This window comes from Dendrobates tinctorius, unplaced genomic scaffold (assembly GCF_039654945.1).
Source record: "Dendrobates tinctorius isolate UK_male_01 unplaced genomic scaffold, ASM3965494v1 ptg000008l, whole genome shotgun sequence".
Classification (NCBI taxonomy): Eukaryota; Metazoa; Chordata; class Amphibia; order Anura; family Dendrobatidae; genus Dendrobates; species Dendrobates tinctorius.
Window position 1 is genome coordinate 70,452,318 of NW_027361676.1, and position 26,736 is coordinate 70,479,053.

The window sequence follows — 26,736 nt, forward strand, 5'->3', positions numbered from 1 at the left end:
CAGCTCTCAGCAGCAGAGCCGCGCGCCCAAGATGGCCGTCGCCTCGTGGAGGAGCAGGATCAGCCGCCAGCTTCGGTCTCCTCAGCTGCCCGCCCGCAGAAACCACCTCAGGTCCTCCTGCAGGGTTCCCGGGGGGGGTCCCCACTTCCAGGGGGTCTAGATCGCCGCCAGTAGGTCACTCAAAAAGGGGTCCAGATGCCAGGATTAGTCCAGGATTTGGAGGAGCTCTCACAGCAACGTCCTCTCCTGCTCGCTACATAGCCACGCCCCCCCTCTATTTTTGCTTTTCTGATGGACTTTGGATGACGAGACTTTTATTCTAAGCTGTATTTTATCCAGTGACAACATAACCATTTATTGGGTATACCCAAACATGCTGTAAATAAGGGCTACTCCTCTTGTTCATGTTTTACGTAGCAGAACAGTAGTTCAACAAATGCATTTTGGCACTCAGGCCCTGGTCGTCAAGACCAGGTCATCAAGACAGTCATTTTTGTACACAAGTCTTAACAGAGTGCACTGCAGTTAAGATGAACCAAATTCATTAAAAGGGTTGTCCACCAATTTTTGTGGAAAACGTAATGCAACTTTTTGGATTCCTGCACTAGTCTTGGCCAGCTCCACTAACATTTTGAAAAGTGGGCTTGGGATAACCGAGACGATGCCTGGTCTAGCATGGTGGACAACAAATTATGAAAGAATTGTACTCTAGTCTTTCAGTGGAATACTTTTCTTGCTGTGGACCATATCAGCTAAAAGTTGCACCAAAATAATTAAGGCGTTACTACTTGGACAACTCCTTCTGAGTACCTAGGTTTCCCTAAGTAAAATAATGACACAGGGGCTTCAGGTGCCAGCACCATTCCAGCGGTTTTGGCAGTGGACTGCTACTCACTTGAGAGGTATTACAGGAACTTTTTCTATTTAAAGCCCGGCTTGTTTATTTCAGTCCTCATAAACCACATCACAAGAAAACTTAAATACAGCCTTTATCCTGCACAAAGTGAAACATAAAGTAACACGTACATAATGTAAATAGGGCTGGTTAGCCCGCATGGCTTAGAATCCAGCTTCTAAGGGCCCCGTCACACATAGCGACTCACCAGCGATCCCGACAACGATATTAACTTGTCAGGATCGCTGGTGAGTCGCTACATGATCGCTGGTGAGCTGTCAAACAGGCAGCTTCACCAGCGATCAGCACCAGCAACGCCAAGTGGGCGCGTCGCTGTGTGCGTTAGTTACCAGCGTACTGATGCAGGGAGCTGGTAACTAAGGTACACATCGGGTTTCTAAGCAGCGCGCGTCACTTAGAAACCCGATGTGTACCTTGGTTACCAGCTCCCTGCATCAGCACGCTGGTAACTAAGATACACATCTGGTTTCTAAGCACCGCGCGCTGCTTAGAAACCCTGCGTTTACCTTAGCTACCAGCGCATTGATCACTGGTCTCCCGCCTGTCACAAGCAGCGATCGATACGTGCTGGCCAGCGGGAGACCAGCGATCAAAAAAATGTCCTGGCCATTTCAGGACGATCAGCGATAACCGGAAGGGGGGCCGGTCGCTGGTCAGTGTCACACACAGCGATGTCGCTGGTGAGATCGCAGTTGTGTCACAAAACTTGTGACTCAGCAGCGATTTCGCTAGCGAGATCGCTATGTGTGACGGGGGCTTTAGTCCTGTAGCAAAGGCACTGTATCCACAAGATTGCACACCTCCATACAAACAGACAAGTGTGAGACAAAAGGTACTGTCACACTAAGCGATATCGCTAGCAATATCGCTATAACTTGTGACGTTATAGCGATATTGCTAACGATATCGCTGTGTCTGATACTTACCTATGACCTGCTCCCCCGCTGGTTATCGCTGATCGCGCGAGAACGTTCAGACTGTTTCTCATCGTCAGCTTCCTGCGCCGCTTCCGGTGGAGAGACGAGCGACGAGCGTGGAGCCGGGCGGGAGGACGCAGGATCGCCTAGTGTGACAGGTAAGTAGCGACCCCCGTCCCCAGCGAAGTCGCTGGTGAGATCTGCCTGTGTGGCAGCTCACTAGCGACCACTTAGCGATGTACCAGCGATCCTGACCGTGTCATATCGCTGGTCGGGATCGCTGGTACATCGCTAAGTGTGACAGTACCTTTAGGGTTGGAGATATGGTGAGAAGCTGTCCCACCCAACGCTTCAGCTGCTCATAATCAACCTGTCATGGCCAATTAACACCTTTTAGTCTTATAAGTACTAAAGCATTATTCCCAGGTTTTTCTCCCATCCACCATGTCCCTGTGACATTTGAACGGAAAAAAGACAGATATGTGAATAGCAGCATTGATTGTAACGGATATGTATTGTATCCATGCAAAATATCATTGCTCCGCCGACAACTATCTTCCCCATCTTGCTCATGCACAAGAACGCTAAGCTCGGCAAAGTGCTCCTATGTTCTCAATGGTAGAGCCACGGTCAGTTCCTCTAGGGGCGGCTTATCTCCCGCAGAACAAAAGGACCGACCCTTGGAAAGGTTATGTGCTAATTCCTTCTCTCCCTTAATGTCATCTGTTGGGGAAAGTCAGGATTTAATTAACATTAAATTGTCAGCTAACTTTAGTCTAATGTGTATGGGGGCCTGTTTACATGTTTGATTTGCTGCATTTTTTTCCCCTATAAAAACACCCAGTTAGGTCTATATATATATATATATATATATTTGGACTGAGACAACATTTTTCTAATTTTGGTTCTAGACATTACCACAATGAATTTTAAACAAAACATTTCAGATGCAGTTGAAGTTCAGCCTTTCAGCTTTCATTTGAGGGTATCCATATTAAAACTGGATGAAGGGTTTAGGAGTTTCAGCTCCTTAACATGTGCCACTCTGTTTTTAAAGGGACCAAAAGTAATTGGACAGACTAAATAATTGTAAATAAAATGTTCATTTCTAGTACTTGGTTGAAAACCCTTTGTTGGCAATGACTGCCTGAAGTCTTGAACTCATGAACATCATCAGACACTGTGTTTCCTCCTTTTTGATGCTCTGCCAGGCCTTCACTGCGGTGGTTTTCAGTTGCTGTTTGTGGGCCTGTCTGAAGTTTAGTCTTTAGCAAGTGAAATGCATGCTCAATTGGGTTGAGATCAGGTGACTGACTTGGCCATTCAAGAATATTCCACTTCTTTGCTTTAATAAACTCCTGGGTTGCTTTGGCTTTATGTTTTGGGTCATTGTTCATCTGTAGTATGAAACGACGACCAATCAGTTTGGCTGCATTTGGCTGGATCGGAGCACACAGTATGGCTCTGAATACCTCAGAATTCATTCGGCTGCTTCTGTCCTGTGTCACATCATCAATAAACACTAGTGACCCAGTGCCACTGGCAGCCATGCATGCCCAAGCCATCACACTGCCTCCGCCGTGTTTTACAGATGCTTTGGATCATGAGCTGTACCACGCCTTCACCATACTTTTCTCTTTCCATCATTCTGGTAGAGGTTGATCTTGGTTTCATCTGTCCAAAGAATGCTCTTCCAGAACTGTGCTGGCTTTTTTAGATTTTTTTTTTTTAGCAAAGTCCAGTCTAGCCTTTTGATTCTTGATGCTTATGAGTGGCTTACACTGTGCAGTGAACCCTCTGTATTTACTTTCATGCATTCTTCTCTTTATGGTAGATTTGGATATTGATACGCCTACCTCCTGGAGAGTGTTGTTCACTTGGTTGGCTGTTGTGAAGGGGTTCCTCTTCACCATGGAGACTATTCTGCGATCATCCACCACTGTTGTCTTCCGTGGGCGCCCAGGTCTTTTTGCATTGATGAGTTCACCAGTGCTTTCTTTCTCAGGATGTACCAAACTGTAGATTTTGCCACTCCTAATGTTGTAGCAATTTCTCGGATGGGTTTTTTCTGTTTTCGCAGCTTATGGATGGCTTGTTTCACCTGCATGGAGAGCTCCTTTGACAGCATGTTTCCTTCACAGCAAAACCTTCCAAATGCAAGCACCACACCTCAAATCAACTCCAGGCCTTTTATCTGCTTAATTGAGAATGACATAACGAAGGGATTGCCCACATCTGTCCATGAAATAGCCTTGGAGTCAATTGTCCAATTACTTTTGGTCCCTTTAAAAACAGGGTGGCACATGTTAAGGAGCTGAAACTCCTAAACCATTCATCCAATTTTAATGTGGATACCCTCAAATGAAAGCTGAAAGTCTGAACTTCAACTGCATCTGAATTGTTTTGTTTAAAATTCATTGTGGTAATATCTAGAACCAAAATTAGAAAAATGTTGTCTCTGTCCAAATATATATGGACCTAACTGTATACCGTTATGGAAACTAGACAAACTCAAATTTTAGTCAATGGTTCTAGTGCGGTTTGCATCCATTATATAACAGATGTCATCTCCATTAATTCCATTGCTCCGTTCCTAGAGAACATAGAAATGGGATTACACAACGCAGGTGTGAACAGAGGGTAACACTGCAGCAGTAGATTTATGAATGCTGGTATATAGTGTATACATCTGCTAGATTCATCTTCCAGTGTTTCTCGTTAATTACATTGCACAGAAATAAATCCCACCTGCACATGAAGAAACTGGCGATATTTGTAGAGGGTAATGCTGTGCCCGAAGAGTCGACTGCTCGTCAGTTTCTGTCATCACTTCAACAACCTGGCAAACATCGGGGGGATTGGTGACAATGAAATCTTCCACCATATTAGTGCTGTAATTGTACATCGGTCCATCAACGACTGTAAAAAAATAAAGATTAGAACTTTTCAGCAGCTTAACTATCATCATGGACAGGACTAAAATGAAAGGTATCACCTCTAACAAGTAGATAACACAGGATACACAATAGGTGATGTCACACCTGACCTCCTCCACGTCCCTTCTCAATCATCTAATTAAAGGATGCTCAGATAAGGTTTCTATACATATAGGGCAAGTTGCTTCCCATATCAATGTGATGAACAATAAGTTTTGTATACTGAAGACAGTGATTTGAAAACCTGATTGAAATAACTTATTTTCTAATGACACGTTTCCCTTAAATCATATAAAATATATGATACTTAAAACGTGGACCTTATCTCACCTGAACCATAAGTAGCTTTTTAAAGCATCATATCTATGATTATTACATGAGACAAACTGTACATAATTCATTTTATTTACAGGATTTTTCATACGCTGAGTACATTGCATGTGCAATTCTTAAGAAAAGGGGTGAGGAACCTAAGGTCCGCGGACCATAAATGGCTTTCGCTCTGGCCTCGGGCAGATTCCTGGTAACCATAGTGCTTGGGTAGCCAGCTTTGTTTTGATGGCCACTGGCATTTTGATGACACTGACAATTTCTTCTTGCTCTATGAGCACATGCACGCTGCGTTTTCTATTGAATGCTGAGTAGAGATGAGCGAATATGTTCGGAAAACGATCACCAAGCATAAATTCTGCATGAATATGGTACATTCGGATTCGTGATCGGTAACATGAGCATTTTTTCTTAAAATTGGAAAAAGTCAGTAACATTCGGTAAAAGATACTGTAGAATAAAAGCCGGTAATTCAAGTGCCGCGTTCGGTGAAATCACACCGCGACAGGTTGGCATAGAAAAGATAGGATGGATAGATTATTTATATATATATATATATATATATATATATATATATATATATATATATATATATATATATACACACACATACATACACATTATATATATATATATATATATATATATATATATATATATATATATATATATATACACACAGTGCCTTGAGAAAGTACTCGGCCCCCTGAAACTTTTCATCCTTTTCCCACATATCATGCTTCAAACATAAAGATGCCAAATGTAGATTTTTGGTGAAGAATCAACAACAAGTGGGACACAATTGTGAAGTTGAACGAAATTTATTGGTCATTTTAAATTTTTGTGGAAATTCAAAAACTGAAAATTTTGTAATATTACATACATATACACACACACTACCGTTCAAAATTTTGGGGTCACCCAGACAATTTTGTGTTTTCCATGAAAACTCATACTTTTATTAAATCAAATCAGTTGCCAAATGAAATTTAAAATCTAGTCCAGACATGACAAGGTTCAAAAAATAGATTTTTATTTGAAATAATAATTTTCTCCTTCAAACTTTGCTTTCGGCAAAGAATGTTCCCTTTGCAGCAATTACAGCATTGCAGACCTTTGGCATTCTAGCAGTTAATTTGCTGAGGTAATCTGGAGAAATGTCACCCCATGCTTCCAGTAGCCCCTCCCACACGTTGGTTTGGCTTGATGGGCACTTTCTGCGTACCATACGGTCAAGCTGCTCCCACAACAGCTCTATGGGGTTGAGATCTGGTGACTGCGCTGTCCACTCCATTACAGATAGAATACCAGCTGCTTGCTTCTTCCCTAAATAGTTCTTGTATAATTTGGCGGTGTGCTTTGGGCCATTGTCCTGTTGTAGAATGAAATTGGCTCCAATCAAGCACTGTCCACAGGGTATGGCATGGCGTTGCAAAATGGAGTGATAGCCTTCCTTATTCAAAATCCCTTTTACCTTGTACAAATCTCCCACTTTAGAAGCACCAAAGCAACCCCAGACTATCACATTACCTCCACCATACTTGACAGATGGCGTCAGGCACTCTTCCAGCATCTTTTCAGTTGTTCTGCGTCTCACAAATGTTCTTCTGTGTGATCCAAACACCTCAAACTTGGATTCGTCTGTCCATAACACTTTTTTCCAATCTTCCTCTGTCCAATGTCTGTTTTCTTTTGCCCATATTAATCTTTACCTTACTACCTTAGCCAGTCTCAGATATGGCTTTTTCTTTGCCACTCTGCCCTGAAGGCCAGCATCCCAGAGTTGCCTCTTCACTGTAGACGTTGCCACTGGTGTTTTGCGTGTACGATTTAATGAAGCTGCCAGTTGAGAACCTGTGAGGCATCGATTTCTCAAACTACAGACTAATGTACTTGTCTTGTTGCTCAGTTGTGCAGTGGGGCCTTCCACTTCTCTTTCTACTCTGGTTAGAGCCTGTTTGTGCTCTCCTCTGAAGGGCGTAGTACACACCGTTGTAGGAAATCTTCAGTTTTTTGGTAATTTCTCGCATTGAATAGCCTTCATTTCTAAGAACAAGGATAGACTGTCGAGTTTCACATAAAAGTTCTTTTTTTCTGGCCTTTTTGAGAGTTTAATGGAGCAAATGTAATGCGGCAGATTCTCAACTAGCTCAAAGGAAGGTCAGGCTTCTGTAATCAGCCAAACTGTTTTCCGATGTGCCAACATACTTGCACAAGGGTTTTCAAGGGTATTCTAAGCATCCATTAGCCTTCTTACACAGTTAGCAAACACAAAGTACCATAAGAACACTGGAGTGATGGTTGTTGGAAATGGGCCTCTATAAACCTATGAAGATATTGCATTACAAACCAGATGCTTGCAGCTAGAATAGTAATTTACCACATTAACAATGTATAGAGTGTATTTCTGAATCATTTAATGTTAGCTTCATTGGAAAAAACTGTGCTTTTCTTTCAAAAATAAGGAAATGTCTAACTGACCCTAAACTTTTGCACAGTAATGTGTGTGTGTGTGTGTGTGTGTGTGAGTATGTGTGTGTATATATATATATGTATGTATGAACAGCCGGTAATTCAGCAGCCGCAGTAGTGTAAAATCACAGCAGGAACCGACAGGATGGAAGAGATGGATTACACACAGTAAATACAGATAAAATGGGTAGATATATAGATGTCAGTGACAAATACAATTAGCACAGTGTGCATGCAAATTACTGTACATGTATTTAATTAATGAAAGATTATTTTTCTGAAAAAAATGGCGTGGACTCCGGCGTAATTTTTGTAACTAGCAGAGGAAAAGCAGACGACTGAGGGCAGATTTTTATAGCCTGAGAAGGGGGATAATACCCATGGAGCTTCCAAGGCTATTAATATCAGCTCACAGCTGTATACTTAGCCTTTACTGGCTATTAAAATGGGGACCCTAAAAAAATTGACGTAGGGTCCCCCTATAATTAATAACCAGCAAAGGCTATGCAGACAGCTGCAGGCTGATATTAATAGCCTAGGTAGGGGCCATGTATACTGGCCTCCCCCAGGATAAAAACATCAGCTCTCAGATGCCCCAGAAAAGGCACATCTCAAAGATGTGCCAATTCTGACACTTAGCCTTGCTCTTCCCACTTGCCCTGTAGCAGTGCCAAGTGGTGTAATAGCTGGGGAGGTTGATGTCACCGCCAGGTGACACCAAGCCCCGAGGTTAGTAATGGAGAGGCATCTGTAAGACACCCCCATTTTTAATCCCATGGTCACATTTATAAAAACACAAACACCCAGAATACAGACCTTTAGTTGAAAGAATGACACAAACTCCTTTAATAATCTCAAATAATCCATACTTACGACCTCGCCTAATTCCACCGAAGCCCTCGTTCTCCTGTAATAAACCAAAAATAAAAAAACAATATACCATACCTGTCCGACGTTCTGTCGCACGCTGTAATCCATGTCTGGGGGATAATTCGTTTTCAACCTGGACAGTGCCAAGATGCGACCGTCCAGGCTGAAAACCACTGGTGAATGAACAGCTGTGAGCGCAGCCTCAGCGACTAGCGGTGACGTCACTGATACTCCGTTCCCAGCCGAAATGATATGCGGTGACCTCGGTGAGATCACCGCCAACACTGTGAGAAAGTCGCAAATTCACCATCTTCTGACAGAGTGAGAACTGCTGCTCTCTGACTGGCATTTTTTCCCATATTATTACTCTTTATAATTCTTTATAATTATAACCTCAATTCCCCAAAAAGTTGTGACGATGTGTAAAATGTAAAGAAAACAGAATACAATGATTGCAAATGCATGTTAGAGAGGCAGAGTCTCTCAGAAGTAAAGATGGTCAGAGGTTTACCAGTCTTTCAACAACTGCATCTAAAAAGTGTGAAAAATTCTCCTCAATGTAAAATGAGAGAATATCCCACCATTTACAGTGCATAATAGCATCAAATGATTCAGAGATCCTTGATCTACAGGCCCTCAGATGGTACTGCATTAACAGCCATGATGCAGTTGTGCAAATCACTGCATGGGCTTAAGAGTACGTCCAGGAATCATTTTCTGTGAACTCCGTTTACTGTGCAATCTGCAAATACACGTTAAAGTGCTCATGCGAAACATGCAAAGAAGTCAACATATATCAACACAATCCAGAAATGCTGCCGTAGTTTCTAGACCAAAACTCAGTTAAAATTGACTGAGGCAAAATAAAAAATGTTCTGTGGTCAGATAAATCAAAAGTTCTTTATGAAAGCCACAGTTGCTGGATCCTCCAGACAAGGACCATTCAGCTTATTATCAGTGGACATTTCAAAATACTGTATGTCTGATGTATGAGGTTGAATCAGTGCCTATGGCATGGGCATATTACACATCTTGAAAGGCACTCTCAATGCTGAATATTATATTGAGATTTTAGAACATGTGCTCCCATGCAGACGTCTATTTTATGGAAAGCCTTGCATATTTCAACAGGACAAGGCTACACCACATACTACAGTAAGTCCATTACAACATTATGGCTTCACAGTAGAAGAGTTTGGGTGATAAAATGGCTGCCTGCAGTCCAAACCTTTCAATAATTGAAAATATTTGGGATATTATGAAACCAAAAAAACGACAAAGACCCCGGACTATGGAGCAGCAAGAATCCTACATCAGACAAGAATGGTCTCCCAAAACACCAGGAATTTGTCTCCTCACTTCGCAGACATTTACAGATTGCTGTAGAAATAATCGTGGATGCTACACAATGGTAGACTTGACTATGTCACAACTTTTTTGAGATTTTTTGCTGTCATCAGTTTCTAAAGGAGTTTTTATTTATTTTTTTAAATGAAATGGAAAAATGTCTAATGTTCACCTTCTGATCTGTGCTCCATGTTCTGTTGTGAATAAAATATAGCCATACGAGATTTCGAAATCATTGTATTCTTATTTATGTACATTTTACCAAGCATCCAAAGTTTTCTGGAATTGAGGTTGTACATGGTATAACAATATAAATTCAATATTCGTGAACATTTTCTAAACTTTGAATCATTTAACACTAAAATTACTTTGTTGAACTGCCATAGAATTCCTGCTAAATAACTGCTGTTTTTAAAAGCGACAACTTCCCCACTGAGTCATTAATGTGTAGTTGTCAGTTCCCAGGGGAATCTAATTGTCACTTTCTCTTGGAAACATGAAAGCAGTACTATGTTGCAAGAACCATGAAAAATCACCTCTTGTGCTAATAAATCCAGATTCTTACTTCAAAATTACATACCTGCAACTCCTCAAAAAACTTGTTGAATGAGATAGCTTAAAAATATAATAAAAACAAAAATAATAGAATAAAAACACTTCTAAAGTCCCCCTAGTTGCCATCTCAACTTATGATTAAGAACTGTAATGGGAGCCACAGTTCAAAGCCACCTGACCGCTCTAAAAATGGCTACCAGAATCCAGCTCTGGGCTAGTCACTCCATTTACCAGATCTCAGGGGTTGCCTTGGCCTACACCCTTTAGTTCCTCTACAGTGATCTGATCTTACAAAGGAACTCCTAATTTGAGGCCATAGAGTCGGCTGCTGTTCGGGGGTGCAGGCTGGCAGGAATGGTCAAGTAGTCGGGTCAGAACCAGGATGGTAGACAAAGTACAGATATGTCAGATGAAAGAATGGTCAGTAATCGAACTAGGGTCATAAACACGAAACATCCATAAGGAGCTGAAGAGCAAGGTCTGTGAGCCAGGCAAGAAGAGATAAAACTGGAAGCTTCACTTTAGTACGGTGTGGCGATGTCCAAATGGCCAAGGAAGGAAGCTGATTACTACAGCGGACAGAATACACCTCTCACTGCCAGACTGGACAGCACTACAGGTTCCAGCCATCTTAGTCTGTTGATGGACAGTGCCCATGTTGCTCAGAGCTTCTTTTCTCGACGTCTCCACCAACATAACGTTATGTTGGATACCTACCTACAATATTTATAGTACTATCCACTTCTTCTTTTACTGGTGAAGTCATGAATCTATACGGATACGGAGAGGTAAAAGTACAGGCCCCATTCATTGGTGGCATCGTTATCTGGCTCAGTTCATTCTGTATTAAAACACAAAATTAAAAAAATTCATTGACTCTACGAAGGTCGACTATATAATACTGTTTACAACATACTAACAAATTTGGGCGGATTTTTCACTAAATACGAACGATAAACATATTTAATTTTGAACAGAGACATTCTTTTTGACAAGAATGTATCATCAAAAAAGAAAATTAACCAAAATTTAAATCAGGTTTTTATTATACATTTTGATACTATATTTGATGGATTTACATATAAAAAAAATATCATAAAATATTGCAGTTTTCACACTAGTTGAAAACACAGACTGATGCTATCAGTTTTCTGTGAATCACTTCTCTATACAAACGCAGGAAAAAGTCTTGCTCTCTAATATCAATTCTCTTCGACATTCTTAAACAGATTTGGTGAAACTAATATCAAATATATGATGCTTTTCCTCTAAGTATTTTAGACCAGTGAATTTGATATTAGTATACGTACAAGAGCAGCAGGAAGGTCTATCGGTGTGTCTCATATCACCCAATTAGTTCTATCATAAGCTGTGTCCATACCATGTAAGCAATATGGAGCATACGAACATTGCATAAATATCATTTGTGCAGAATTACTGCTATATAGGCTATACTTAAAAAAACTAAGGTCCTTCGCGCACAAATTGACCAATTCATGAGAGCCCACCAGCCATGATAAGGCAACCTTTCTCTGACAGAACCCTTAACTGGTGAGGTATATTTGATAGGTCTAGTGTCCCATCCAAGAAAAGTATGCCTTGTCATGGCTGGTGGGTTCCCTTTTAATTGGTCAATTTCTCCACAAAGTATTTTCATTAATACATGCTAAAAAACAACAATATGATAATATTAGACACAAACAATAAGAAAACATCATATTATTGGTTATTGTTATTTATATGCAATATTGCTTTTACGTATTTACTTACAGTAGGGTATTTGTTTATCTCCTTAGTGACCACCAATACATCTTTTTGCTGACATTCGATTTAAGAGACTAGCATCCCCATACAGGCGATAATCCAGCAGCTGTTGGCTGTACATGATAGCTGACAACTTGCTGCATCAACCACGATCAGTGTTGGCACCGGCCATGGGCGTTTAACCTCTTAAATGCTGCTGTGAATAGTGACTACGGCATCTAGATGGTTAACAGAGTGTGGGGACTCCCTCTTTAATCTCATTGACACTCTTAGATCTTGATCGTGTGGTCCTGATGTTTGCCATGGCAATTCACTGCCAAATAACAGGTCTTAAAGTCTACCAGATACACACACACGGACAGTACAGACCAAAAGTTTGGACACACCTCATTCAAAGTGTTTTCTTTATTTTCATTACTATGAAAATTGTAGATTCACTCTGAAGTCATCAAAACTATGAATTAACACATGTGGAATTATATAATTAACAAAAAAGTGTGAAACAACTGAAAATACTGTATGTCTTATATTCTACGTTATTGTCCTGAGTATGCTGATACCCCATATGTGGGGGTAAACCACTGTTTCAGAGCATGGCAGAGCTCAGAAGGGAAGGAGCGCCAGATTTTACTGTTATGGTTTGCAGGTGCCATGACTCACTGGGAGAGCCCATGAGGTGCCAAAACAGCAGAACCCCCCCATTATTGACACCATATTATGAACTACACCTCTCAATGAATTCATCTAGGGGTGCAGTGATCATATTGACACCATGGGTGTGTCACAGAGTTTTATACCATTGGGCAGTGAGCACAAAATAACTACATTTTTACCACCAAAATTTTGTTTTAGCCAGAGATTTTACATTTTCACACAAGAAGTGGGTAAAAATAGCAACAAAATTTGTCCCACAATTTCTACTGAATGTGGCAATACACCATATGTGGCTGTACAGTGCAACTTAGCCATGCGGAGAGACTCGAGAGGAACGGAGCACTATTTGCCTATTCAAGTGAATGGGTCTGTGCATACACATCACACATTGATGTCATCCTTGTGACACGCATCGGCGCTGGGGAAGAAGCGTTTCAATAAGCGCTGTTACCTGTTAATGGGCCAGCAGTATTGATCCCCCAGCCTAAAAATAGCAGCCCGCAGCTGCCCAGAAAAGGCACATCTATTAGATGCGCCTTTTCTGGCGCTTTGCCCGGCTCTTCCCACTTGCCCTGTAGTGGTGGCAAGTGGGGTAATATTTGTGGGCTTGATGACATCAAGCTATAACTAAATAAATGCAAAACATATCAACCTATATTTACAATCATCAAAGTATGATGGGTCACAAAATAATTGTCTCAAAATCAATTGGATATGTGGGAGCATTCCAGAGTTATTGCTACATAAACTGACATGTCAGATGTTAAAAAATTGTCCTGGTCACTAAGGCTAGTTTCACACTAGCGTATGGAGGAGCTGCAGACTTTCTCCTTGAAGCTCCGCCCACTGCCACGCCTCCTCCGTTCAGCTCCGCCTCCGTCGGCCTGCGTACCCCATCTTTAGTATTGGGCACGCAGGCCGTGCCGATGTATGCGGATGTGTCGTTTTGATGGTGCGGCGAACGCAACAAAATCCAACACGTTGCGTTCGGCCCAGGTCGCCGCACCATCAAAACTACGCATGTGGAGGCATTCGCATACATCGGCATGGCCTGCATACCCAATGATAAACATAGAGTACGCAGGTCGCATGCCGACGGAGGCGGCGCTAAAAGAATGAGGTGCGACATTGGGCGGAGCTTCACGGAGGAAGTCCGCATCCCTCTGCAGTTTATCCATACGCTAGTGTTAAACTAGCCTAAGGGGTTATTTTACCCCCTGCATGCAGCCTTGCTGAGCACTCAGGTCTGCTCTTGATGCCAGCTAGGCCCTGTCAGAGTCTCTACCAAGAAGTCCTCTTTGATCCTGCTACATAGCCCCACCCTCTCTGGGCTAGTCTCAACACTATGTCTTACCCTACTCACTGTCTGTTGCTGGAGAGAACTCAGTTTCCTAACAGTACAGTGCAGAACACTACAATGTACCACAATTCACATTACGCATCACCCTCACAATAATGCAATACATTATACACATTACACTTTACATTGTACCCAGAACTGATGTCTTCCAGGAGGAACAGGGCAATATGGCCATCTCCTTACACATTCAAGCCACATTTTAAAGCCATCTTTCTCATAGAAGCATTACATAGGCACCTTGGGGTGACCACAGGTCTGTAATGTGAATACATAGGACTCCATATGGGGCCACAGAGTCCATAAACACTTTTTTTGCTGTGGTCATAAGTTCTTAAAGTTAAAATGCTGCTTGAAACTACTTTTTAAGGTGGTCTAACAAGGTCAATACTTTTAAGTGATGCCAGACATTTTCAACATTTTTTGAAAGTATCTAACACAAACCTGTGTCTCTTTTTTCATTTTCAATTCAGATGTGTAAATAATACTCCTGATACACAAAACTCATCTTCATCATGTAGAGGCAAGTGGTCATGTGTCAGAATTGCAATTCACTTCCATTTTTACAGAAAAGATAGATGTTCTGCCTGTTGTGATGATTTTGGCTTTTGCCCCAAAAAGTGTATAAACATGGGGTTTTTTTGGGGGTTTTTTTTTTTTACATAAAAGAGGACCTGGTTACGGACTAAAGACTATTGGACCAATGCACGTAGAGCAGAGTCCACAGCTCTATGGGTTACAGACTTTTTCCGTCACGGAGCACCAGTTGTGTCAATCTTATTGTATTTTATCAGTGATGTGCTTGTTCGTCAGTGCAGCCTCAGGAATCAATGTTTCCATTCAGTAACAGTAAGCAGAGGAAGACACGCAGGCTAAATCTTATGCATACATAAGGTCAAACCCAAGATTAGCAATCAAGGAACTCTATCATTCCATTGTTCTTAAGGTACTGTCACACTTAGTGATGCACCAGCGATCCCGACAACGACATGACCCGGTCAGGATCGCTGGTGCATCGCTAAGTGGTCGCTAGTGAGCTGCCAAACAGGCAGATCTCACCAGCGACATAGCAGCGGTCGGCGGTCGCCACTTACCTGTCAGATGAGGCGGTGAAGAAGTCTTCCCGCCCGCGTTCACGCGTCGCTCATCGCCACAGGAGGAAGTCCAGCAGGAAGCGGCCGACGAGAAACGGCCCAGGCCGTTCTCGCGCGATCAGCGATAACCAGCGGGGGAGCCGGTCGGAGGTAAGTATCACACATAGTGATATCGCTAGCAATATCGCTGCTGCGTCGCAAAACCAGTGACATTATAGCGATATTGCTAGCGATATCGCTTAGTGTGACGGGCCCTTTACAGCCACTAGTTGTGTGGATGGGGATTGAAGACCTAGGGGAACTTCACTACAGGGGGTCTCACGTGCAGTCCCTGGTGATGGGCTGCTGGAATATTCTTCATTCTTTCAGGTAAAAGCAAATGTTTAAGGAGGAGGGTGTGTATACTTCTGCCCACTCAGGGGGCCTGAAGAAGCGACATCCACGAGAAACGCACATCGGAATACGTGGCCCCAGTCTTGGCAGGATCCCTGACTTAACTGGTAAGGCCAGATTCATACTGCGTTAAAGCAGTCCGTTCAACGCATAGCGTTGATGGGCTGCTGTTATGATTGGGTCACCGAGGAGGAAAGCAAGACCAAGCTAAGCCACAGAAAACCAGAGAGGTTGGTAACTAAGAAGATTGCAGACCCCTGATCCTATCCACACAACTAGTAGTAGCCATGTAGCGTACCTACGATGATTCTAAACGCCTCGACACAGCCGGAGAACTAAATAAGCCTAAAGCAAGAAAGGGGAAATCTAAACTGCCCCAGAGCAGACCCCAAAGGAATAGATAGGCCCCAAACATATATTGCTGATGAGACAAGATGAAAACACAATCGCAGGTAGGAAAATAGGCTGAGCAAACGATGGGACCAAAACTAACTAGAAAGGAAAGACACTGTCTGCAATCACGCAAAAAACCCTGCAAAAAATTCCCAACACGTCTGATAGAAAAAACACTGAAGTCACTAGACTTCGCCCACTATATCAGCACTCTATATCTTATCTAGTATTACACCAAGTTTGATGTTCGACAGACGATACTTCCTTATGTCGTAAGCTTTCCCTAATTCCCTTCTTACACAACACAGATGATATCTTGTGGACTTCTGTCAATTATCCAAGAATAATATCCAGACTGCAGTGTTCTGCTTTACTCCACACTTCATTCGTTATACTCTGTACATGGCTTACACTTATTACTTATACACTTAATAGAAATATATTTTGTCAATCCCCCACCAATCTGTTCTTCTTCTGACCATCTACTGTATATGTCCGTTATCCTATTGTATGTCCCTAAGACTGGAAACCGACTAGCATATGGCATCCGATGCGTGAGCGATGTGCTATGCTAACGACACTCGACCCCAGCTCTGCTGTGGGCGTGAGATGAATGTCAGTGCTCTGCGCCCCGATCCTCTCGCATCAGAGAATCGCAGCAGAGGTGCGGAGGAGACCGAGAAAGTAATTTCTCAATCTCCTCCATGGTCCGACTCAGTGTATATTGGACTGCACTGGGATAACATCCGACTGCAGTGCGATGTTTCACACGCTCCCATAGACTTGTATGGGTGCGAGTGGGCCAAGTCTCGCTCCAAGAGTCTGCCAAGTCTCGCATGACGAAAATAACTGCACATGTGAGCTGCCCCATAGTATAATACTGGGCCAAGGGCTATGCAATGTTCTATCGCATCGCACCTGGCCGTGTTATACGGTAGCGTGACTTCAGCATAATAAATATACATACATATATACACACACACAACAACAACAAACATATTCCCTATCCTGGAGTATGTCACCAGTTCTGCCACTGTTCTTTAACGTACAGGAAAAAATAACCCATAGTACTCACCTTCCACGTTCCACCCGCTCCTCCGCTGTGCAGCGTCCCTTTCTGAAGCCGCCAGCCAACTTCAACATGCAAGTGACAGGAAAGCATGACGTCACTGCAATGTGCCCCCAGTCAGGTGCATGCAGATGTCAGCTGGTGGCCTCTGATTGGCCGGCAGTGTGCATTGGCATGCATGGACCCATGAAATACATGTCAGCTTGATGTGCATCCGAAGTTTCTGCTGGTGTCAGAGGACCGCTCACCCGCACAGGTCCTGCCGCAGTCGTTCCGCGCCTGCCAGATGGTCAATGCTGCTGCCTTTATGCTATCCATGTTATTAGACATATCTTTTAAGAAGCTTTTAGGAAAGCAAGGAGATACACACCTTCTCTTGTTTTAATTTTTCTTCTTTTTCTGCTTTTGCTCTTTTTCCTAAAACAAAAATGAAAACAATATTTCAGTTTTCACATTTTCAATAGTATAACTATTTATCAATCCATCCATTGACCCATCCAAGTCCGCACTATATAGACAAACAATGAGACTTATTTTATTGGATTTTGGTGCTACCTGCATTATCATAGCATATGCGTTTGCAAAACATGACTAGGTGCTTCCTAACATAAGTGTTACGCTACAGTTTTTTCCAATTCGTTCCTATCGGACAAAAATTGTGATTGTTATAATAATGTAGATGTATTAGTTTGATGAAGGTAACCTGGAATCAATATATGTTTTGTATACGGCTTTGGACAATAAAACTACAGCTGAAAAGAATAAAACTAGTGTGTTCAATATAAAAATAAATACAAACATTACATACACTTCTATATTTTCATGTTTCCTGTACGTTTCTGCATCATATTTGCCACTTTTCTTTTTCTTCTTTTTTTTTTTTTTTTTTTAACTGTTGACTTAAAAGAAACCCATCGTGTCCCAAAGTGCTATTAACCTGCAGATAAGCTACAGCTTAACAGCCGTGAAGCTGCCAAAGTGACAGCCCAGGTACAGGGAGGAAATAAACTTTATTCCTCCTGGCAGCCTCCAGGTCTGTACTGATGCACTGAGCCGGCTGTCAGTCAGAGGTGGGGCGCCGTTACAGCTGCCAGCTGTACTAAGCGGTGACTGAAGCCGCTCCAATCGCACCTCTATGGCTGAAAGTCTGAGGCTGCCAGGAGAAATAAAGGCTGCCAGGCTTTCAGTCTTTTAGCACGGTGGCTCAGTGGATAGCACTGCAGCCCTGGAGTCCTGGGTTCGAATCCCACCAAGGACAACATCTGCAAGGAGTTTGTATGTTCTCCCCATGTTTGCGTGGGGTTCCTCCGGGTACTCCAGTTTCATCCCACATTCGAAAGACATACTGATAGGGAATTTAGATTGTGAGCCCCATCTGGGACAGCGATGATAATGTGTGCAAACTGTAAAGCGCTGCGGAATATGTTAGCGCTATATAAAAATAAAAATTATTATTATTATTATTTAGTGCAGCAGCCATACGGCCTCAGAACTCTAATACCCTGCATTTTTTTCCGTCAGAGGATCATTTTAGACTGTCCAATCAAGAACACGAGTCCTAAAGACTGATTCAAATAAATGTGCCATATGAATACACTTCAGGTATAACCCTCCCTTGTTTGCGTGTACTAAGCTGTTGGCACTGTCACAAATTAAAGAATTAGGATTACATAGCTACATGTTAGGGAAGGAACACTACATACCATATATAAGGAAGTGAAAGAGATTATGAAAATGTTTTTGTTTTTTTTTTACAAATGGTCTCATATAAACCTTAAGGGGAAGTAACAGGAATAAAGCACTATAAGACAACCAAGAGCCAAGTTATATCAAAGGGCACTTGTGCAGCCTTCAGCTTCCTAGAAAAATACAATAATGTAAAACAAGTTAACTATATTTTTGTCTGGGGATTTTAGGGATGATGACAGTCATTCCCTCTATGCTTTTCCACTCTCTCGTTAGGAGGGAAACTGAGGGCCACAAGTGAACCCATAATTTTCTATCGGCTCGTTCCCAGCGCATCATTTATTACTCCAGACTGGTCCTACAGGGGATTTTTTCATTTGGGCAGAGTCACCAGAGCTATGCACAACTTGTCATCAGCTGTCCGGGCACAAGTAATAGCCAAGCATATAAGAAAGGAAAGATACATCATGACTAAAATAAAATCATACCTCTCTTTGATGGTCTTTCTGCAACTGGTATCATCCTGTATACTCTGAAGGCATTGTTTCCTTTCTTTATACTTTTATCCTTCACTTCTTCTATATCCGGCAATGAGTTCATCGCACATCTGAAGTTCGCCTTCCATGTCTTTGGATCTGGTTTATCTACTCCAGGTTGATATTTTCCTACAATCGCAACAAGACATTGACATCAGAAAACACAGAAGTGGTCCACTCATCCTTAGAAGTTTGCAGTCTACACCACATTCCAAATTATTATGGAAATGATATTTCGCTCTGATTTTCCTAAATGTTCGATGCAAATGGGTCAGTATAACGTTCAAATCATCAGCCGTTAGAGGATAAATCGCATTTTGTTGGAAAGACCTCTAATAACAATACTTTTTTCAAAACTAACAAAAAAAAAATAATAAATGCCCCGTTTCAAATTATTATGCACAACAGAGTTTCCAAACATTGAATAGGTTGAAAATAACTGAAAATGGTAATTTGTTGAATTTGCCCCATTAGGAGGTCAGAATTACGGAACTCAAAAGCTTTTTCAGATCAAAAACATCTTAACAGGCCAAGTTACATGTAAACATAGGACCCTTCTTTGATATCACCTTGACATTTCTTGGGTCCATTGAACTTGTGAGTTTTTGGACAGTTTCTGCTTGAATTTTTTAGCAGGATGTCAGAATAGCCTCCCAGAGCTGCTGTTTGGCTGTGAACTGCCTCCCACCCTCACAGATCTTTTGCTTGAGGATAATCCAAAGGTTCTCAATAGGGTTGAGGTCAGGGGAGAATGATAGCCAGAACATGAATGTCTCTCCCTTTATGCCCATAGCAGCCAAAGACAGGTATTCTTTGCAGTATGAGATGGTACATTGTCATACATGAAGATGATTTTGCTATGGATGGCACAGTTCCTCTTCTAATACCACGGAAGAAAGTGATCAGTCAGAAACTCTATATATTTTTCCTAGGTCATTTTCAAAACTTCAGGTACCCCTAAGGGGCCCCATGATTCTGACCCAAAACAGGACTTTGCCACCTCCTACTTCATCCTTCTGACCCATCCGGGGTTGCCCGGGGCACTCATCAGTATAAAAGACTGTTTCAAAATTAGTATTCATGTTTGTCTGAGCTCTCTGCAACAATTTCAGCATGTGAGCACTGTTTAGGGATGGCTAAATAGTAGGTTTTTCTTTTTTTACAACGGCAAGTCTCAGGGGGATCCTACACCTTGAGGTATTCGGAACTCCAGAGGCACCAGCAGCTTCAAATACCTGTTTGCAGCTATGTAATGGTATTTTGGCAGCTGCTCATTTAATATGATAAATTTATCTGGCAAAAACCTTCATCATTATGCCTTTATCTGCAGAAACCTGTCTGTTCTCTTTATAAGCCACAAATCTTTTCACAATACGATGATCATGCTTAAGTTTTTGTGAAATATCTAATGCTTTCATACCTTGTCTAAGGAATTGCACCATTTGATGCTTTTCGGCAACAGAGAGATTCTCTCTCTTTCCCATATTGCTTGAAACCTGTGGCTGCTTAATCATGTGGAACGTCCTTCTTAAATAGTTTTCCCTTACTTGGGCTCACCTGGCAAACTAATTTTTACAGGTGTTTGAGATTGATTACCGTTATCCATAAAGCCCTGAGACACAATACTATTCAAGAGTTTATTTGAAAAGCAAAACACTACATTTTTATGACACGTAAATCCAATTTGCATAGTAATTTGGAATGCAGTGTACAGAGTGATTGTGTGATTTTCATGCTCAATACCTGTATGAACAGCCCAATTTTTAAATAGCGGAGCATCTTTTTCCACATCCCATCCATGTCGAGCTGCATGCATCCATGGAATTTGAAATATTTTCTTCTCCTTAATATGGAAAGAATACAAATTTGTTAATGGTCTGGACCTTTGAAACTGATGTTTTATTTCACTCAACGTCCAATATCTGATAATCTGACTACCCCTCGATACTCCTATCCCCTTTCCTATCAAACTCTACACAACGAGACAACCAGAACAATGAATGCTCCTGCTTAAAAGGAATCCATTGATGAATCTCTATCATAAGATTTCACTAGGTAATTACATGATTAGAAAGTTACTGCAAAAATATCATTGTAATCCAATAAAAACTTGCCAATTTGAATTAAAATCATAACTTCAATGGCTGAACTGTAAAGGCTTAGAAAGATTAGGAAATCTAAATCAATTTCTGTTTTCATACAAGAAAAACAGATAAACTGATAGCAAAAGTGGACACAGATACCAAAGACAGATGGATATCTGATCCAACACACTGACATGTTTTTATGTACAGGAACAAAAACGACGTGTGAATGAGGCCTTCGGTGGTCATAGATGTTAAAAAGTTACTACATTGCTCATATTTCTATTCTAATGTGCATACCAGCCAGTTGTTATGCAGAATTGGGGCACCCATGTACAGAGACGTGAAGTGTAATGATGGAGAAGGTTGGCCAGGGAGCTTTATGTCGTTTCTATTGTATTTGAGGTCAAGAATGATATTGTATGATAGCAATGATGTTACAGTACTGTAGAAGAGCTGCACTTGGTGTTAGCTATGGAATCAATTACCTATTAATGTAGAGAAACCTAGAAGATTGGTAACAAAGAGAAAATAGTGTGAACAGACTGCCCACATCACAAACCTTAATGCTTAGTTTATTGTATCGTAACAGAATATACCGTAAATAAAAGCTATCCCAATGGAACGGATGAAATTTTGGACACTTATTTATCAGTTTGAGTCCTAAAGAAATTAATAGGATCAGTCAAGTACAGTAGATTTTTGTTATGGTGAAAAGGGATGGACAGAACCGACATACCGGTAATCTGGAAAGGTAATTAGTTACTGCATACTTGTTACCAGCTGTTTGTGCATTTTTCCTTTTTTCTAAAAGGCTTTGTATGGTGAAAACAAGTTATCACCTATGATAAGTTGTGGATCGATGGGGGTCTGACATCTTGGAGTTTCACTCGACAGAACAAGTCACTTTTATCCCCGTTAGAATGGAGCGGCAATGTACATGCTCAACTTTCCACCATTAAAGGAGTTGTACAGGTTTATCACAAAAGTATGCAGATTGGTTAATATACTCACATCATGCACACTGCTGTGAGGATTCTCCGATGCCGGTGGTGAGACCGAGTGGTCATGTGACCACAAGTATGCAATCTACATATTCCGGGCCACATTTCAACTAAATGTTCACTATTACTAAGCAAGGCCACACACGTAATATAGTAACATAGTTAGCAAGGCCGAAAAAAAGACATTTGTCCACCCAGTTTAGCCTATATTCCATCAGAATAAATCCCCAGATCTACATCCTTATAAAGAAACTAATCACTGTAAGATATAATATTGTTACCCTCCAGGAAGACATCCAGGACTCTCTTGAACCATTCAACTGAGTTCGCCATCACCACCTCCTCGGGCAAGGAATTCCAGATTCTCACTGCCCTAACAGTAAAGAATCCTCTTCTATGTTGGTGGAAAAACCTTCTCTCCTCCAGACGCAGAGAGTGCCCACTTGTGACCGTCACCTTCCTTGGTATAAACAGATACTCAGAGAGATTTTTGTATTGTCCCCTTATATACTTAAGGTACTGTCACACTTAGCGATGCACCAGCGATCCCGACCAGCGATATGACGCGGTCAGGATCGTTGGTGCATCGCTAAGTGGTCGCTAGTGAGCTGCCACACTGGCAGATCTCACCAGCGACATAGCAGCGGTCGGGGGTCGCTACTTACCTGTCAGACGAGGCGATGAAGACGTCCTCCCGCCCGCGTCCACGTGTCGCTCGTTGCCACAGCAGGAAGCGGACGACGAGAAACGGTCCAGGACGTTCTCGCGCGATCAGCGATAACCAGCGGGGAGCGGTCGGAGGTAAGTATCAGACATAGCGATATCGCTATAACGTCACAAAAACCAATGACGTTATAGCGATATTGCTAGCGATATCGCTTAGTGTGACAGGGCCTTTATACATGGTTATTAGAGCACCCCTCAGTCGTCTTTTTAAGACTAAATCACCCTAATTTTGCTAATCTCTCTGGGTATTGTAGTTCCCCCATCCCCTTTATTATTTTTGTTGCCCTCCTTTGTACTCGCTCTAGTTCTATTATATCCTTCCTGCGCACCGATGCCCAAAACTGTACACAGTACTCCATGTGAGGTCTAACCAGGGATTTCTACAGAGGCAGTATAATGCTCTCATCATATGTATCCAGACCTCTTTTAATGCACCCCATGATCCTGTTTGCCTTGGCAGCCGCTGCCTGGCACTGGCTGCTCCATGTAAGTTTATCATTAACTAGGATCCCCAAGTCCTTCTCCATGTCAGATTTACCCAGTGGTTTCCCATTCAGTGTGTAATGATGATATTGATTCCTCCTTCCCATGTGTATAACCTTACATTTATCATTGTTAAACTGCATCTGCCACCTTTCGGCCCAAGTTTCCAACTTATCCAGTCAGAATGTGGCCAGAAGTATGCAAATTGCATAATTGCAGTCAGATGACCACTTGGATTCACTGCAGGCTTTGGAGAAATGGAGTGACTGCAAACTTTAATGAAAATCCTGGAAAAGTGATGCACTCGGATTATTTCGGCAGCCCCATAGAGAGTGAATGCAGCATCAACTGGGCATCCAACATGCTGATCCTTTTTTACACTGGGATAAATGTTCCCCATTTCGATGGTAGGTGGGCAGCACGGTGGCTCAGTGATTAGCACTGCAGCCTTGCAATGCTGGGGTCCTGGGTTCAAATCCCATCAAGGACAACATCTGCAAGGAGTTTGTATGTTCTCCCCGTGTTTGCATGGGTCTCCTCCGGGTACTCCGGTCTCCTCCCACATTCCAAACACATACTGATAGGGAATTTAGATTGTGAGCCCCATCGGGGACAGCGATGATAATGTGTGAAAACTGTCAAGCGCTGCGGAATATGTTAGCGCTATATAAAAATAAAGATTATTATTATTTAGCTAGGTGCTGTTCCCAGCCGTCAGACACTCACCGATCAGCTTGTTTTCAACCCATGTAAGTTCTCAATACAAGGGAATATATTTTTGTATAATTCATTCAGCATGTTATCCTTTGCTCCTTACACATTACAAGGGAATTTTTATATATTCTGTCTCTTCATGTGTCAGTCTTCCACTCCATTATCTTGGAGTAAGAAGAGACCATTGAATTAAGAGGCACATTTTTGGCACATCCTTGTATATCCATGCCAGCCAGGAGTTGCTATAAGTTTACACTGTAAATTACACCCATTCCTGGACTAAATTATATTCAGTTGTAGAATGGGAGATCCTAAGACCAACGGCTATCAGGTGTGAAAATTGTGGGCAAATGTGAATTCACAAGAATATTCACAACATTTTTGTGCAGATGTGACTTGTGCAAAATTTTTCTGACTCCTTTACTCTACAAAAGTGGTGTGATAACTTCTCTCCTGTGTATTATGCTGAACCCTGCTCATCTGGCAATCTGAAAGTAAAACTTCAGATCTGACCTTTTTATGCTAAGCCAGCACAACCCGATAACGGATTGGAAAGTAAACACTTGGCTGAAACTATAGTACAGTACATAGCTGGGTTATACACTGCCAAATAAGATAAGCACTCATGTCTAATTTTTATTTCTAATTAATACCTTTAATTCATAGATAATACTACATTTTGACTCTGGGAAATACAGTGGGGGGAAAAAAAGTATTTAGTTAGCCACCAATTGTACAAGTTCTCCCACTTAAAAAGATGACAGAGGCCTGTAATTGACATCATAGGTAGACCACAACTATGAGGGTCAAAATGAGAAAACAAATCCAGAAAATCACCTTGTCTGATTTGGCAAGATTTATTTTGCAAATTATGGTGGAAAATAAGTATTTGGTCATTAACAAAAGTTCATCTCAATATTGTGTTATACGGTATATACTTTGTTGGCAATGACAGAGGCCAAACGTTTTCTGTAAGGCTTCACAAGGTCGGCACACACTATTGGTGGTATGTTGGCCCATTCCTCCATGCAGATGTCCTCTAGAGCAGTGATGTTTTGGGCTTACCTACGGAGCCGGACATGCGGCGTGTCTTTCCAGACCGCCGCATGTCAATTTATCTTGGGGGGACGCGAGTCTCCGCAAGATAAATTTCACCCGTCCAATGTATTTGGATGCGGTGATTCCGCCCGGCTCAATGAACACATGCGGAATTACCTGCGTTCAATAGCCGGCAGCGCTTTGGACGCAATGGACATGAGCTGCGTCCAAAGCGCTGCCAATTACTGACGTGGGAATGTACCCTTGGGTATATATTCTTTGCAGTAGGGTTACAGATAAAAATATACCTAGCCGCAGTTGTGCAATCAGGGTGAGATTCATGCTGCCCATGGTTTTTATAGGACAGGTTTCCTTTAAAAAAAAAAAAAACAAAAAAAAAACTGCAACAAATGCCTGTGTGATCCCAGCCTTACAAAGATTGTTTTCTGAGAGGCCCTTTAGTTGAACTCCTCATCTTTGATCTATTACTGTAAAAACTTGTGAAACTTCCTCTAAAAGTGATCCAATAATCCCACGTCACAAATCTGCTGACTCCTATGCCTCACGATTCCTATATTGACTCCCATTTGTTCATGTCATGACTTGCCACCCCATCCACAACACTCAGATAAATCATGAAGTGTGTTCCCACCCAGCTTAGCCCAGTCCTTGACTTGATAAACAGCTAGGGAAATGGTATACCTGCATGTACTTGCTGAGATGTACTAACCAGCCATAACAGCCAGAGCAGCACTCTGGACGAACTTCCCTGTCATCAGCGGAACACAAGAAACATACGAGATACAAATTAACAACAAAAAATTATAACTTCCTTATGATTAATCATAAAATATTGTGCAATTCTTCCCTGTGAGCGCGGCACAGTAAAGACAAAATGATTGCACTTGTCTATTGTACATTTGATGAACGGATCCATAAAGGAAGTGCTATGTACAGTCTGACAATACAAGAGAACATGTATTTGCATAGAGAATTCATGCTATGCCAAGTTCACACAAATTTATCAAAAGAAACAGTTTTTCTTTATCAGACATGTTAACACGTGCAAAAGCACTTCTTTTACTCCGCTGCACTTTTTATGCCGGTGTCTGAACCAAAATCCGCAATAGCAATCTGCTCTAATTATTGGGTTCTTGCCAATTTTTTTCCAGCCTTTTTTCATGGATTTTTTCACGCAAAAAAAAAAAAAGCAGCGTTTTACGGTTTTAGCAAAACAAATGAGATTTCTTATGATATCGCTTATTTTTCCTTTCAGGTTTGAAGTACGGTAGTTTCAGATCTGCAGTGTAGTCGATTCCTTCAACGTTTCTGCAGCATTTTTCACTCACTCTAAGGGCAGGTACAGATGACCGTTGTCTCCACATTCAAGAAAATCAG

General features: G+C 41.8%; 1 protein-coding gene across 4 annotated transcripts in view; it reads right to left on the reverse strand.

Moving 5' to 3' along the window:
* IRF2 (interferon regulatory factor 2) overlaps positions 1-26,736 on the reverse strand; it is a 102,595-nt gene that overhangs the window by 12,280 nt on the left and 63,579 nt on the right. For all 4 annotated transcript variants that reach the window (XM_073578300.1, XM_073578305.1, XM_073578282.1 and 1 more), the window contains 5 exons: positions 21,033-21,132; positions 19,242-19,418; positions 17,438-17,484; positions 11,061-11,184; positions 4,582-4,752 (listed from right to left, as the gene is read on the reverse strand). In XM_073578300.1, the coding sequence (XP_073434401.1) occupies positions 4,582-4,752; positions 11,061-11,184; positions 17,438-17,484; positions 19,242-19,418; positions 21,033-21,132 (619 nt within the window). The remainder of the gene's footprint in view (positions 1-4,581; positions 4,753-11,060; positions 11,185-17,437; positions 17,485-19,241; positions 19,419-21,032; positions 21,133-26,736) is intronic.